Source organism: Schistosoma haematobium, chromosome ZW (genome assembly GCF_000699445.3).
Source record: "Schistosoma haematobium chromosome ZW, whole genome shotgun sequence".
Lineage (NCBI taxonomy): Eukaryota > Metazoa > Platyhelminthes > Trematoda > Strigeidida > Schistosomatidae > Schistosoma > Schistosoma haematobium.
The window spans coordinates 4,446,686-4,464,564 of record NC_067195.1 but is presented as its reverse complement, the minus strand read 5'-3'; the positions used below and the strand labels follow the sequence as shown (position 1 = coordinate 4,464,564).

The 17,879-nt window shown below is 36.2% G+C and overlaps 1 protein-coding gene across 3 annotated transcripts; it reads right to left on the bottom strand.

The window, feature by feature from the left end:
- Window positions 1-167: 167 nt before the first annotated feature.
- Window positions 168-15,969, bottom strand: ANAPC2_1 (Anaphase-promoting complex subunit 2; the record flags this gene model as incomplete). Of its 3 annotated transcripts, none has more annotated exons than XM_051210230.1 (8): window positions 168-535; window positions 2,559-2,885; window positions 5,262-5,439; window positions 8,493-8,902; window positions 10,133-10,431; window positions 12,705-13,047; window positions 14,261-15,220; window positions 15,828-15,969. In XM_051210230.1, the coding sequence occupies 7 exons, from the start codon at window positions 15,182-15,184 to the stop codon at window positions 323-325; spliced, it is 2,694 nt and encodes an 897-aa protein (XP_051070200.1). In that variant the 3' UTR covers window positions 168-322. The 3 variants fall into 3 exon arrangements, with proteins under 3 accessions (XP_051070200.1, XP_051070201.1, XP_051070199.1); XM_051210231.1 differs by lacking the exon at window positions 15,828-15,969 and adding an exon at window positions 11,753-12,211 and having other exon boundaries at window positions 14,261-15,184; XM_051210229.1 differs by having other exon boundaries at window positions 12,705-15,969.
- Window positions 15,970-17,879: the final 1,910 nt, after the last annotated feature.

The window sequence follows — 17,879 nt, the reverse complement described above, 5'->3', positions numbered from 1 at the left end:
TATGAACGAAAATCTAAATACCTGTTGCGTATTTAACAGTTGTCAATTACAACACACTATAAATGGCCTAGATACATCTCATCTTCACGCTTATTCGCGATACGCGGGACATACTCCGAAGACAATTGGGAATCTGCATCTCACGCGTGTCTCATTCCATAGACCATGTTTCACAGGCATAGAAAAATACAGGGTGATTCGCTACTTTACTTAATTCCTAGAAAATTTATGTTTTTGTTATTAAACGACAATGAAGAAATATACAGTAATTTTAAATTAAAAAGATTTTACGATATTTATTTGTACAATACACTTAAAGTATTTACACATCAGGGATTGTTAATTTATACATTTCACCATCATAACTTAGTTGGCCTTCTCTAATTTTCTTATCTAGAAATCGGCGTAGTTCATCTCTATTAAATCCTAAACTGGATGTAGAACCGAGTGCGAACATTTTAAGCATCGAATGGATTCGATCTAAGGACGAACTTCCAAGGTTTGTTAACATAGCAGTGATATAAGACCAAAATACCTAAATAAGAGTAAATATGAAATCGAAACAAAAATTTAGCTATATATGGTTTAATGTACCATCAGTCAGTCATAAACAATGCAATAACATGCAAAAATATGCATAAACTTAAAGTTGTTACACATGAACTAAAGTACGGTACATTTTATAAATAAATATTCATCTGTTATCGATATCCACCTTTCTTTGCATCGACGTGTATAAGTTCTGTTTCAGTGATAATCAAAATAGAATGAGCATCCTTAACTGAAAATAGTAACCTAGCTGTCATCAGTCAGTCAGTAACAACGTAGAACGTTGTTACTGACTGAGCTGTATTTTACACTGAAATCTACCTTTTATCGATTACTATTTCTGCCCATTTATTTATTGATTATACTGCCACTTTTTTATTTTTTTATAAGTGTAGCACACTTTTTGTTACGTATTAGGATTTATGTACTTTAAATGAAATAAAACAGTTATTCATAACAAGAACAATTATTCCCTCTTATTACTGAAACGTATCTGACTTATTTGAGAGCAATGTTGACGTATAAATCAAATGTCCATTCATGGATAGTATTTATGTTTACAACCTTTTGTATGTGGGGACAAATACATATAACCAATAAACACGAATAGTTGTGTTTTATCTACTACATAATTATTATGCAAGCACGATTCAGATGAGTAATACTTTACTTCCGAATAGCTTCAATGGCAGGGAAATAATCGGTATGGAAGTCCTTGCGAACTCACACGGGATATAGGTTAAGGCACTGAAAGCGACGCTTAAACTTATCGAAAGATAAGCTTCAGCTTCTCTACATAAACTGCTTGATTTTGGTACTGTCAAGTATAAGCAATGATTCGTATGGATGATCTTTTAAGTAAAAAGCAAACGCACATGCAGCAAAATACTCTATTATTGATATTTTACAGCCTGATAAACGTGACGCTTCAACTATAAGTTGGAATAGCTTGTTATTGAATTTCGTTATTTGAAGATTATTCTTAAATGCCACCGGCCAAACCAAAACATGGCACAAGTCCATGAAGTCACTGACAAGTGGACTGAGTCATGTTGGTAGGTGTAGACTACCTGGTTGGGGACCACGAGATGATAGCAACCGATGGTTAGAGACCCTGAATGACATGGCTCAGAATCGTTTGCAATGGTGCAGGTGCACCCACTCTCTATGTTCTCCTAAATTCTAATCTGAATTATTCATGTCCCTTTTTTCCTCTTTCCAAATTTATTTCAATGGATTATACTCTTTAAATAACATCTCCAAACCCTAATCTTCCCGATTACTCCTTATACTCTTATTACCTCTACCACTACGGGATTTGAATCGACAACTGCATCTCTGTGCTAATGTGGTGTGGCAACTCGAACTGATGTACGTACGTACGAAGTTCTACGTTGTTACTGACTGACTGACTGACTGAAATGGTTGAATTTCAAGTGTGAAAACGAGTACGAGTAGTTTAAAGCATGCAAAAATAGCTTCGAAATTTGATGGTTAAAATACACTTCTGAAGAGTGGTCATTAATTGGCGAAGTTTAATTTCATTGATCTTTATAATATCGAGCAGTTTAACGACATTGAGGTAACAGGCTAATGTCATCGTCATACATTTCCGATAGCCTTACTTTATGGTGTCATCAAATGGTGCAATTAAAAAGGGATAACAAAATTGAGCTATTATGTCTAAAGATGTCGATTTAAAGGGAGGAAGGTGGATGATTGCACAGCTTAGTGTGTCCTGTGTACATGATATTTATTAAGGATACTACCCTTTGAGGGGTGAGTCAGTAGCGCAACGATGTTTCATTAAAACTACATGAATGTGTATTCAAAAGAAACTAAACTTGTTCAATATTGCATTTAATAGTACTAATACTGTTCTATTGAGTGTGTTGATACCTTTCAAACAAGTGTCACAACTATGTAAACTAATGAACTAATATGGAATATAATAGGAATGTTATATAACATATAGTGTACAAATTAATATGAGTATTATTAGTACTTACTTGTAATTCCTTTTCTTTACGTTCTCTAACACTAGCTACAAGTGAATCAGAATGATCTTGTGATGTAAACATCCAATTATTTGTTGCTTCAATAGTGTTTGAATCAATTTTCTCAGGATCATTTGAATAATTTATACTATTTGAATTACTTAACTTCTCATTTGAATTAGTCGTATCTGTCTCATCACAAACTTCATAGATTTCTAGATTTTCACTTGTAAAATTTACATGGTTATTACTATCGTGTGAATCAGATAGTCGTATAAATCCTAACTGAATAAACATATATAAACTAGTTCGAATAGTGGAGATTTGACTTTCTAGTTTCTTAAGAAATTAAGAAAAAAATAGAAGGTAGGGGACAAATATGTCAATAATAGTAACGAAAACAAGTAAATGGTATATAAGTATAGCTAAACAACTAATAAATTAGACTTGTATATTTGTTAGCGGGATAGAATCCTGAATATTCTAGTTAGACTCAGGTTGTAATACGTTGATGATTGATCCATGCACTCAACCAATCAGTGCTGTTGGATGAATCAAGAGGATTCCTTTATAAGTTCTATATAAAATATAATGTTTTTATTACTGTATCTGTAATGACTTGAAACTAAATTGATATGTCAGTGTCGTGACTTGATATAAATACTGATTACTACAACTGGTAAGACTGTTTACTATGGTTGAGGAATAACTGCAACTTCTCGCAATGGAAAAAGACTCCTATGTTGACCCAAGGAAAAGGACAAGACTAGAAGAAAACTGATCTATTCAGCAACCACAGTAATTACTTACGCATAATTTGAAATGGTCGATCAATCAATAATTTCGAATGAGTTAAGCTAGCATTTAACCACTTACCTAATGTGTGTAAAGAACCAATTAACTGACTTGACTTATCAGTGAATTATCTATTTTTGTTTCCTTCTTAACAGTATCTTTGTCATTTAGATTATTCGAGTACATATTGGTCGCTTTTAATTCTCGTTCTGATTTGGGAAGAGACGAAAACAGTAGTCGTGGTCAGAAAGTATTAAAAAGCAGAATGTAGCAGTGCTCAATTTTGAGCTACATTTTAAATGTGGAAACTAGTAGTGGTATTTTGATTGGTAAAATCGAAGTAAGAGAAGTGGAGAGTTTGGACCTATGATGGAATGATTGAAAATCAAGTACTTTAACTACACCTCCAGGTTGTATCTTTTCATTTCTGCAGCAATTTGGATGATTCTCCCGGTCTCCTACATTGTACGAGCATTCCATGTACCTATGTTAATCGTTGCTCTGGTTGTCAGAAGGGGTGTCAGCCTCGTGACTTCCGAAGGAACTCGGCTTTCACTATGAGGTGTCATAACTCTTTTAAATGAAGACCTTCTAACTCCCAGGGCAGTTTAAATGGTTTGGATTATTTTTCTAGTTAGCATTTTTTAGCGAGTTAGTTTTCTAAGGGATAGCATTGCTAACCTCATGCTCAACCCTCCTCCTTTATCCGGGCGCGAGACCGACAGTAGCCCCAGAGGGGCTCCAGGCGGAGTCAACCGACATCAAAGTCAGTTCCGTGGGGAAACTTGGAGAACTACGAAAGCCATCATCCAGAAGATACAAGTGTTTATTAACAATTGCCTACGGAATATACTTCGGATCCGTTGGCCAGACACTATCAGCAACAATCTACTGTGGGAGAGAAGGAATCAAGAAGAAACGCTGGAGGTGGGTAGTACACACATCGAAGAAAGCACCCAACTGCGCCACAAGGCAAGCCCTCACTTGGAATCCTCAAGGCCAAGGGAGAAGAGGAAGACCAATGGACACATTACGCCGAGAAATAGAGACAGACATGGGATGAATGAACAACAATTGGATGGAACTAGAAAGGAAGGCCCAGGACTGAGTGGGTTTGAGAATGTTGGTCGGTCGCCTATTTTCCATTGGCAGTAACATGCGTACGTAAGTGCTTTAACTACACTTAAGTCACAATAAACAACATATCTTTGATTGACAGATAAGAATTAACAGTATAAATTGGTGACTTGTTTGAAGGGGTGCAAATTTAATAAAATGAACTTAATTTGAAAGTTTCATTAATTTTAGTTTGGGTGACAGCTGATAAAAATTACACATGGATAAAAAGGCTTGTTTGCATTCTATCAACGTATGTTTGCTGTATCGAAAGCGGGATGGCTGATCGTATTTCAAACAGCTGTCTGTTGTAACAAATAAACTCACAAGTTATTGTTTGTATGCAATCATACTTCCCTGTGAAGTATCATGAGATTACTCAGACATAAATGCCAAGAGTAAATGTAAAAGTAGTACATGAAAGTAGTAGATTCGAGTCTAATAGCTTCATAACATAGCCTACTGAGACAAACAAAGTAGGAAAGAATGCACCCCAAAACTTGATAGACGTATTCAATCGCCTGTAAAGCCTATTTTACTTCTGAAGTTACGGATCCGATACTTCAAATTCACTCGTCTAGATCCTTTAGTCGCCAGGTCGTGTTCACTTTGAAGAGCAACAACAGATGTGTACAGTCTTTTGGGAAAATTATGCGTCTTGTTCAGCATTCTAAAGGCTAGCAGATTGGAGTGTGTCGTAAACATTCATCAAAAAGCAAATAACCTTTTAAATAAAAAGTGATATCGGACTGATTGTTTTGGGTAAGAACTTTAGGTTAACTAGTAAGAAACAGATTTACTTACTTGAGCTAAATCTCTTATATACCAAGTACGTTGTTTTGTGAATAGATGAACAATTGATACTTGCAACGGTGTAACATCAATTTTCACGCTACGTTTGCCAAGTGTAAGATCGATATTCACTAGACCCAGTTTATGCATCCAATTGAGTGTTCTATTGCCTTTAAGACGTTGGAAACATCTAAAATAAAGAATTTCCCAATGAGATACATAAAGCATAGTTTGTTACTGATTAGACTACACTACTAGAATTCAACCAATTCTAACCTTGTTTTATGAAATATTTATCAAGGCATGATTTTTCTTGAGTTGATATATACTGTTTTAAAATTCCACTTTAAAGATACTTAATAGATGATATTGAAACAAAGTGAAACGGACACAAACACACAGATGCCTCGGAACGTATATGCAATGGAGTCAATGTTTATTTCAATTGTGAAATAGACGAACAAGAAAACAAGTATGAATTCCAAAAGTTACACAATATGAGGCATTACAACTATTGATACAACCAGCATAAAAGAATAACAACAGTCAAATATAAATTAGTCCACTCTACTGGGAAAATTATTGACTATGCAGCAAGAACGTGTTAAAAAGTCTCAACTAATAGAATCAACATGGATTTTGATTTCACTAGCCAAACTAATCATTTAAAACGTCCTTAAATGACCTGGTACGGCCGAGGGCAGGGAGAGTCCACTATCCCTCTCGAAATGCTCTCACATAGACATGCGTATACAGCTGCTGCAAGGAAAATCCTACTCACTGCGTTCTAGCAGAAGGGACGCTGATTACGAAATTGAGAGGACGAAAAGCGAATGTCCGGCCTTTTAACCGGGTTAGTGGAAACGGAGAGTCCACCTAGAGAAATTAGGAAACCCTGATTCCAAACCATCTGTGCACATGGGATCCAGGATCCTGAGGGAACAAATGGCGTATGAACCAATTACTGGTCACCGGCTACCGTGAGCCTGCATCTCCTAACGTTGCTCCATTACCTTGTGGATTAGATCTCTAGGTGAAAAACTTGGGAAGTGACCCCCTAAGAAAGTCACCTGCTACTGTTTGGACACTCAAGCCTTATTCTCGCCCTTTATATCATAAGTGAGGTGAGTTGATGAGAAACTAAGCGAGGAGGTGGTTGTATTATATATGCTTTGGATACCCTAACAACTAATAAAGTTGAAGATAGTATCCTGAATAATTTACCAGAATCAGTCTGAATATCAGTCAACATCCTGTATCATAGTCTACTCCTTGGGTGTATATACAGAGCTCCTGATAGTTCGAATAATGGGAGTGATCTTATTATCAATGCATTCATACATGCATCTGCTCTAAACTTTAATGCTAAGGTTATCACTGGGGATTTCAATTATCCTGGGATTAACTGGAGCACCGGTAGTTGTCAGTCATGTAATGATGAGTTCTCGGCAACCATTAACATGCACTGCTGGTCACAGTGGGTTCGTACCACAACTAGAGATGTTATCCCACTATCTGTAAAAGTATACGATGAATTTGAAAGCAGTGACCATAAGATAGTAGTTTGCGCTCTCCCTATCTATCCCTCTTATAATCGACCCATTCAAAAAACATATCAATATAGAGACTATAAGCATCCTGACTGGGACCTCCTGCATTCACTGATTAAACTTTTAGACTGGGATAACTTTTTTCATGTAATAGTCTCATGGATGCTATCGATGAATTCTATCTGATCGTTGACTCTTGTTTAGATTCCTGTGTACCTCTTATAACGTACAGGCTTAGTAAACCTTACGAATTATATATACTAAGACGCCTGCAGAATCGTTATTTTACGGCAAGCGACTTCACGGCAGTTGCACAAATAACAATAATTTTTAATCAAATTGAAGAGAAACATAGGTTAAAAGCCATTAATGAGGAGATACTAGCACTCAATACTAACTCAAAGGTGCAAAACTTAACTCTCCTTTTCAATAAACGCGCTAAAGCAACTCAAAATGTTGATATACCATGCATCCAGCATAATAGCACTTTTATACACGACTCTAAAACTATAGCAGACCTTTTCAGTGGTATTTTTGCGAATGGTGTAGGAATCATAAGTGGAAAATTGCATCAGCATGGAGGTTAACAAGGTAGCGCAGTGGTGCTTAAAATGGTAACTGGAGCTTAATACGGCTAAATGTGGATGGATATGCTTCAGCGATACATCACTCAACCTAGACCTTACCATAAATGAAGTGTTATCTGCAATACATGTACTACCTAAACAATTACTGAACTAGTATACCTAAAACTTTCTTCTACCACATGTTTGTTCTGTACATCTAATGTTACTATTTATATTAAATTGGTCATGCCTGTGAATTCTGTAATTATTATTTTCAGAATATATAGATTATTATTATTAAGTATTTTGTTTAGTAATTGATCACGTCTACTTAACGAGGCGTCATTGATTGAATTTAGAATGGTTTGGATTATCGCGTTGTTGATATTTTTGACGGAAGTTTAATCAGTTGTGGTTGGCATTAGGGATCATGTGCCGGTTATCTCAATATGGTCATTGAGACACAAGTTGATGTAAGATAGATGGGGCAAGGGAATCCGCAAAAGATGGCCATATGGCAACCAGGACTGATTGACTTTCAGTAAAAAAACCAATAGGATAATCCAACCCACTTCAAATTGAATTAAATCTCATACTCGTTGCACACGATTGGTTATATAGAATCAGTAGCTAAGTGGACCATGCGATGGGGTTTGAAGCGAATGGTACTGGGTTTGAGTCCCAAAGTAGACATCAAATCTGGGATTCAGGTACATGCGGCTGTCGAGTCCCAGATATGACGAAACGCACGTCTTGGATTCCACTGCTAGCCACTATCTATCTATTTTACGTACGTTATGGGTTTAAAACCATAGATTACAGGAAGTTGAATAATAATAAGAAATATACTGTTAGAAAGATTACGAGTGTTACTTTGAGATAAACGATTTAGTCGTAAAACACAATTGGACAATATAAAGTTGACTAGAATTAATATTTTTTAAAGTCAAGTGAACTTCGATCTGCTTTCACAGTAAGACAGGTCGTTGAATTTCAGAAACAATCTTCGGTTTGATGTAAAACCCTTTCATGATACAAATACATAACATAGACTAATAATAAGCAATTTAAGTATACATACAATACATAAATCCTAAATAAACTTGTTGATCCAATATACTACTTACTGTTCATAGTGTTCAAATACTGGACGAAAATCTTCAGGTATTTTAAATTTATCATCAAGCAATTCTGGCCAATAATGAATAGATAAAATGTAAGCAGATAAAGGAAAAGCAATATTATTAGCACTACTAATATTACTGCTCAAAATAAAATTATCATCGTTACTGGCCGTAGTAATGGGAGTCGTAGTAGCGCCAGTAACACATACGACAGACGTTGCTTTATTCTCCAAACAATCAACTTTTAACTGTGTTTCATCTGATTCCATGATTTCATTACCATCAGGAGCAAGGGTAGGACTGTTTAATAATTTATCTGTTTGATCTAAATGCTTTCCTTTTAAATTATTTGACGTAGCTTCTGATACTAAATTAGCAATTCGTTTCGAATCTCGAATATCTTTAAGCATAACCTATACGTGAGAGAAAAATTTAACGCGGATAAGACTAGAATTTAAAGACATTTGGGTTTGTCTACTGTTAAATTTTGAGGTAAATTATGAGAAATCTAACAACACTGTTATTTATAGGTGTAAGAACAGATGTAAATGGAAGGGGTTCGGATGTATGACTGGACAACAATAAAACGATCGTTTCATCCGAATACCACAAAAGATCCCTTTGACTGTATGTTAAACGTGGACGGTGAGTGACAGCTTATGCAAATAAAACATATGAGTTACATAGCTATATAGGCTCTGTAATGATAAGTCGCTAATAAGAGTAGTATATCACAGTTACAACTCTGAAAACGATATACATCGATTATAACAAGGCTACTAAATATAAGAATAGATACATACAGGTTTCTGTTTCAGGCGGTAAGTCAAACTTCTAGTCTGACAAAGAATGACAATAACTGACCATTAAGAGGGGAGTGTATGAGCTGAACCCCAACATTATTAACAGTATCTTGGTAACGCAGTCCTCAAACTACCGATATAGTCTTAACACTTATAGTTTACTTCCAAAGGACCAGAACGTATTTCTTGTCAAATAAATAAAATCACACTCATTCACTGAAAGAACCATTGTGATAATTAAAAACAACAAATACAGAGCTTATGGTTTGTTCATTGACTTCATGAACTTTAGTTTTATTGCTTGATTTGGTATTGTAATACATATGCAAATAAGGATTAACTATCGTTCAGAATCGCTCCAATTTTCACCACAAAAAGTGGTCACTGACGAGGTAGCTGAATAACAAGACTTTTAAAAACTCTATAGGAGGAAACCTAGAGACAGACTGGACAAATGTATTGTAACAAATAAGGATAAGATTGGTACACCCAAAGTTCGTATAATAACGTTATCATGACCTTCATTCGTCCATGTATTGGACGAAGTTGTAAAAGCCTACAAGGTGGCTCAAGGCATTGGTCAGATAATTTCAAGTCTACCCATTAGTGTAGCTTGGAATCCCTAATTTTCGCTTTCTTGATAGTCAATGAAAAAACTTGTGCATACGTTAATAAACAAGCCAGATATGGGGTAGATTACGGAAAATCTTCGTCATTATATATATAATTTTGAAATCACAGAGAAGTTTGATAGCGAATGCTAGAGGCAATAGTGTTTAATGCTGACACAATGTCAAAATAACGGTAGAAAAAAAATCAAGTTCACACCAAACGACTTACTTCACATTCATGTAAATTCTGTTCGCCAAACCGAAGTTTTAACAGCTCCAAATTTCTTAATTCTCTTGCTGTATGGAAACTTCTCTGTCTTAATAAACGTTGACTCAATAATTGTTTGTATTCAACTAAAAATGCTTTCTTACTTCCATAAATACTAACTAACATGCTTAAAAGATCTAATTTACGACGCCAAGATCCTCGTTGACATAAAGCTTCAATAGGATCTGGTTTCCAATCACTTTCCAAAAGAAAATGTTTATCTGAGTTAGCAGAATGTATATCGGAGTCAAATGGTGGGTCTGTTATCAAAAGAAAAGATATTAATATTATTGAGATGAATACATATTGTATTTATTATTTCGACATAACAAAATAAAACGGTGATTATGATGAATGTGTGGATTAACTTTGTGTAGATGGAACGTTCATAACATGGTATAAACAGGTGGACAAGTCATACATATATATAACCGATGAATTACTTGGGCCCCGACTAACTTCATATAGGACACCTGCTTCAGTCTGGGTACCCGGGCAGTATCACAGCCCATACACAAATCAACTGACTTGTGTGGCGCATATTTATTCGGTGCTCCTTTGTAGCAATATTTGTGTTCAAATAAATAAATAAACTTATAGGACTGAGATCTTTACATAGAACTCTGACGCTGAACAGTAACAGATGTTATATCTAGTTGTTATGACTGATCAAACTCTGAAAACCACAAAGAGATGTAACCGCTTGTCTAGATGACGTGACATCCAAGTATTGTTCGCTTAAAGATAGGAACAACTGGCGAGAACCCTAGGCATTGGTTTCGTTCTAGTTAGGAGTTACCAGCAGGGTATTATTGCAATCTTGAAGGAACCGAGCTTCCTGTGGGATTTGGTTTTTTTAAAGCCACATATGTTACTAATAAGCCGTTGAGGCAGCGACTGACCTCCTGTAGAACTGATATGCTTACAGTAATTTATTACGTTGAATACTCCTCAGTACTGAGGAGTACTCAACGCTAATTTTTTAGTTTTAGTGCTGATTGAATGTATTTAATAATTTAACGCTCCTAAATCCGATTGTTAGTTTCTGAATTTGGAATTTTCGACGAAGCAGTTACCTTTCGAGAGTTGTGCTATATAAGATACTATTTCAAAGCGTCTAGTAGATTGCCTTTAGACATTTCGACGCAACGGGAATTTATGACTTACTTTACAATCAAACTGAGTGGTTTTCAATAATTTATTTACTACAAAACATTTGAATCAGTCAGTCAGTCAGTAACAACGTAGAACTTCGTACGTACGTACATCAGTTCGAGTTGCCACACCACATTAGCACAGAGATGCAGTTGTCGATTCAAATCCCGTAGTGGTAGAGGTAGCAAGAGTATAAGCAGTAATCGGAAGATTAGGGTTTGGAGATGTTATTTAAAGAGTATAATCCAGTGAAATAAATTTGGAAAGAGGAAAAAAGGGACATGAAGAATTCAGATTAGAATTTAGGAGAACATAGAGAGTGGGTGCACCTGCACCATTGCAAACGATTCTGAGCCATGTCATTCAGGGTCTCTAACCATCGGTTGCTATCATCTTGTGGTCCCCAACCAGGTAGTCTACACCTACCAACATGACTCAGTCCACTTGTCAGTGACTTCATGGACTTGTGCCATGTTTTGGTTTGGCCGCCTCTAGCTTTCTTCCAACCTACTCCTATACCACTGAACATAGCACGTCGAGGTAGTCGGTGGTTGGGCATACGTAACACGTGTCCCAGCCATCTCAACTGATGAAGTTTCACTACTTCAATTGATTTGCCATCCTTACCTAGTACCCGTTTCCTAACAACTGTGTTACTTACTCGATGGTCCCATGATATACGAGCAATGTTTCGAAGACAACTATGATCGAATACTAGTAACCTACGGATATCCTCTACTCTTACCGGCCATGTTTCACTGCCATAAAGTAGGACGGAACGAACTGCTGCGCAGTAAACCCGTCCTTTGGTTGGTAGACGGATATCTCGCCTACGCCATAAATGACGCAAGTTGGCAAAAGCTAGTCGAGCCTTCTGTATCCGTGCTGAGATTTCGTCACACACAAGACATTTGAATATCACTCATGACCCTGTTATGATAACATAGAAGAGGTAGTTTAATGACTAGACCACCCAGATTTTAACAAGATGTCAAGCGTTCGAAATACGCTTTGGCTGTCTCGTTAACAGGGTAGTATCACTGATCAATACATAGTGTGATTTATAGCCAAGCAAATAAGTCATGTTGAATGACCCCATGATCGAACTATGAAAACTAAGATAATACCCCGCCCATGTAGGCTTTTTAAAGCATTTGATAAAATAATTGTCTCTTCTACATATAACTATACATAAGGGAATTCGGTTACATATATCCCATTTACATGAAAGATCAGTGTGGTTTCAGAGTTGATTAATTTTCTTCAGTGGATAGTTAACTACTTTATTAGGTTTGTCGCAAACGATTATGATTTCATTCACACTTACTGTATACAAGGACATATATTTGGTCATTGCTTATTTACAATGTTGACTCACCTTCATAGACAATATCAGCATCACTATCTTCACCACCATCCAATGGTTCAACTTCCAATGGTTTAGGTAATAATAATTCTTGATGAAGTTCTGTAGTTGTATCAGTGTATGCTTCAGCTTTAATTTCATCGTCTTCACCATCGGTTTCTGGGCCAGATATTAATTTATCAACTATACAACGAACCGCATCCTCTCTTTGCCGAAGACATGCCGAGACTGGTTTGCAAACTATATCTTGTACCAGAAATGTACTATCGATTAAACGTAAAGCTCGTACTAAGTAATTATAAGCAGCTAAAATTTGTTCAGTATGGACACCTGGATGCAATAATCGTTGTTGAACCTAAGTGAGTTATAATAAATTGGTATATTGAAGAAACATGTTCATATCAAGATGATATAATAAAAGATAAACTGATTCTGACTAAATACAACAATACATTCGATACTTTGTTGAGTGTAAATCAATGAACAGTCTGGATCAAAAGATTCTGATGTCCGATGAAAATAGCCTTATTTATGTTGATGCGTTAAATTAGTTAAGTATAAACTACTTCAATAAGACTGGAAGGAGTCGGTGTTTGTACTCATAAAGTGAAGGATTGTGTGTTTAGGTAGTTATGTGAGTGGAAGTATTGTTATTGCTGGCAAAATTAGCATTTAAGTGAGTAAAGTTAGGAATAGTATGTTTTGATATGAATCACAACTTCTACAACGTTGTAACATTGGTCTGGTAATGAAAGGTTGTGTGTTAGTCAGTTGTATGGAAACTATTGCCTTGCATAGGTGTACATCGGTTCTGTTTCAGCATTTAACATCTACTGAGACAAAAAAACAAGAGTAGTTCAGTAAGAAGATGTCTTCAAAGCTGTGAAATCTCTAATATAATCATCTTAGGATGTTAATTTATAATGTTTGTTATCAACAATGACCTATAACATGAATAATTTCCAGTGGGATCATTGAGAAGGGATTTCTTAGCCGAGCTACTCTGGTGTTTTATTGTCACATTACAGTTGTTGTGTAGACTCCAAATAAAAACTGTACACCATTTACATGGCTGGAACCAGCAGTTAGCGGTTTAACGGGATGATGAATCAATTATGTGTGTAGTGCTATGATGCACTGAGTTTTGCACTCTTCGACTAGAAGATAATAGAACACCACTACACCTGTCGTATTGCTCGCATTTATTGGCAACAATACGTAAGCAGCTCTGTTGGTTAGGATGAATCACATGCCTAGTTTAGAGTTAGTGAATCGCTTTCTAAATTATGACAGACGAATTAGTACTTATGTTCCTAGAGAAGCTAAATAGACCAGTTGCAGAATATGGATCGGATTGTTAATTGGTGTCTTAGAATCTCGCTACGGATGGGAAGTTTAGAACGCACTTGTCATAGTTATTTACAGCCATTAGCCCATTCATGATTTCGCTTTACTGTTATGAATATCGCAAACATTAAAAGAGGCAGATAAATGAGACACTTACATCTCAACAACAGCAAGTCCATATTTACAGTGAAATGGCAACAACAAAAAATTGGATAACTTACTTCTTCGGTTAGGTGAGTAATCAAATCTTGACGTATTGGGAGATTATCCAAACATTTACCCAGGTCCATAAGCGCAGCAACAGAGTCTGGGTATTCAATAACTAATGAAAACATATCAGGTTTATGAACTAAATAGAATGTCTTATATACAATTTCATCCGATAACTCAGAATTGATATCATGTACATCACTTTTTCTTGAAAATAGTCTAGGTATGAGAACTTTTTTCAGTACGCAGTTTTTATATTTTATTATTGAATCTAGAAATCGTTCGGCATAATTTTCAGAACACAATAACTTTGTTCTGTATGATAGAGCTTCTTTAATATAAGGTGCACATAAATGTCGATATAAATTATTCCAACTGACTAGAGAATGATTATGAGTTGAATTCCGGGCTGATAACAAAATTTGCATTTTTCTGTCTGTAATGTTTGGACAAATTATGGAAGAGAATATATTCGACTCTTCAGTATCCATTTCAGCTGACTCAAGTTCTAAACACAAATAACTATGCCATAATGGTTGTAATAAATTTTCACATTTCAATGAACTTAACACCGATGTAACAAGGCACTGTACATCGCTCATTATTCTATTGTCATTCATTATTGACTCCAATCTTGAGTCGAGGATAGATCCAAGATATGCATTCAACTCATCATTTAAATTACCAATCAATTTTATGAACAAACACAGTAACCTCAGAAGATCATTATCATCATCAAGAGTATGATAAAGATTGATAGTAGAAATACTCACCAAACAATTACATTCTTCCACCAGCGTAGCGAGTTGTGATGTTAAGTTTGAAGTTTGTAAGAAATATACGACTTGTTCGAAAAATAATTCTTTACAAAAACAAGAATCTACAGCATCGCAACCAAAAACTTCTCTCAGATTGTTGTGCAGCGAACTACTCATAGTTCTTTATTGACAATAAAAGACATTTGATGAGGCCTGTGAGGTCGAAAAGCATCAATCATTAAATATTACCGAAATATACTTCTACGTTAATTCTAGTAAATACATTTAAGAATAGAAGTTTGCGTGATGAGACTATAATTTATGGACGAGCTTTGAGCGACGCTAGACTGGCCTGGAGAGTGTCTACCTAGTAACCAGGACCAAATGAGGGTTACGAACCTGTGTGAGGAATTAGAATGGTTCAAATGGTTGCGGACGGAACGGAAGAAGCTTTCGCTAAACAGGCTTCCGTGTCTAGAAGCAGGGGATCACCAAAACCTCCAGGCAGGAACCTAGGTATGTTAACAATAAAAGGCGAAGAAGAAATTAGTAAATCATGGTGTGATACTATCCTTATTCCTTAAAATTAGATCAAGTTGCCTCTTAAAGGACTCCTGGAAAGACGTTTGGACTAGCTCGGCTGGCAGCGAATTCCAGCATTTGACAACTCTTAAGGAGAAGGAGTTGTGTCTACAATCCGTTGTGCTATGTTGTGTCTAAGGTTTTTGTTTGTTACCCCTTGGGTTAGTGTTGGAACTAATAATATAGAGTTGACGATTAAGCTTTGGCATTAGATCTCGAGTTTTCAACACGAACTTACATCAGCTATAATGCAAGGACTCTACTTATTAAAATCGATTAGTGAATTTCGCGTTTAGTTCGTCCATAAATTATAGCCTTGTTCGTTTTATCGACAACCGTACGCTAGGGTGACCTTGAACTATATTTTGCGCTGAAGTCTGATTGTTACGTTTAAATACTTTGATTCTGACGAACAATTAATACTGGTACACATTTCAAAATTAGACTCAATCAAAGGCAAAGGCCATAACATTATTTCATCTTATTTCTAGAAATTATGACTGAATATCCATCAGTTCATATCATTTGTAAGGGTTATTGTCACTGAGAGATGCTTAGAATAACCTTCCAATAAACAATGAATTTCAGACGACTAAGCAGAAACAAACTGATGTCAACTTATTTCTCGGAAATATCTGAACCTCAACGCGGTTTTTATTTGTTGAGTCACATGTTTTGTAGTCGGGTAAGTTTGTCTGAAGTCAGCAGAATTTCTGGATACCAGCAGCTATCAAATTATTAGGCAGGAGGTCGGTTGGTTGTGATCTAAAACAAATAAACAGATAGCCTAAATGTAATGAGAAGTGGTTACGGATAATTTATGGGACATGTATTAGGCCCAGCTAGTTCACTTGGGGAAAGTAATCCACGGGCTAGTATATGTTGTCAGGCCTCTCTTGAAGCTGTCATCTGAAGGGGCTGTGGTCACCCCGGCTCGAAGAACATATCAAGTGGGAGCGTTTCCAAATAATAAGAAGTGAGAGCACATTTGGAGTGTTTGTCCTCTGATATGCGGTCTTTTAAGGGTCGCTGCAAGGAGTGTGGTTATGATGTTGTGATAATATGCTCGAGCTGGGGTAGCTTGGCGTACCTAACATTTGGTATGCCTTTATCAGATCACCTCTTATTCTGCCGCAGCTCAGCGAGAAGAATCTCTCTTGCTGGGGTTCGTTAACCTTATCTATACGTTTTAGACCTATCACACACTTGGTCGCCTATGGACTATTTTGTACGAAATGGATGGTTACATGTGAAATAGACGAATTTAACAAGCCCCCACAAGTAACACAATAGTTCAGATTTCAAGTGGGTATATGTTTCATCTAATGTAAAGGCTGAGAACATTTTGAGTTATATCATTAGTCTTTTGGCGAAATAATCAACCAAAGACATAAGGTGAAGTATAATATTCATTCTCCGAAAATGGTGGACCACAGACCAACTCTAATGAGGATGCCATGGTTGGAATATTGATGTCAATACAGACAATGAAATACTGCATGATCAATTAACCTTAACTATCATACCATTTATAGTGAACGAACAATGGTACAGAAGTCCGTTTATCCAACAATTAGAGCATGTTCATTTACTCGTACAACAATGCTGGTACTGTGTCAATTACAACTGACTAAACAACAGTAACAAATATGAATGTCTTCATACTTTCGCTGGATATTCCCTCTGACTTTGGATTTCAATCACAAATTGAAGATCCCATACAATACTATTGAGGATGGTGTCACAAAATTGCGATACTGGTAACAAAAGACGAAATCTTGGCACGTCCAGACAAGATCAATTGTTCAACACCTCATATCCCTTGACAGAGGCTATAGTGCGACTTAGCAGTGTCATAACAAACACAGTTCTAAAAGTAAATCGGAGTCATTTAGCCTATCGTCTCTAAATGTAACTGTGGTGCCTGAGTAGGCTGCTGTAGGCAACTGGGATTGAAATTCACCTAAGATGATCAACAACGTTAGTCATTAAAAAGATTTCATCTAATGCATCACCTGTAAAATCTCGTTTCAGTGTCGTCCAACTAATTAAAAAGATGTGGAAATTGAAGCTTCAATTCAACGTTCGAACAAATAGGAATTCAACCTGAGTGGACTCGAAAACCTTGAGAATATATCAAGGTTTGCAGTGACCCTTTATTGATGATCAACCTAAAAGATCTATCTGACTTCCTTTACAGTGTATAGGACAAAATTTACACGGTGCCTTGTAGGGATCTAAACAGGAAGCTCAAACCTTCCTAAATTAAAATATAGAGAGTCATATTACT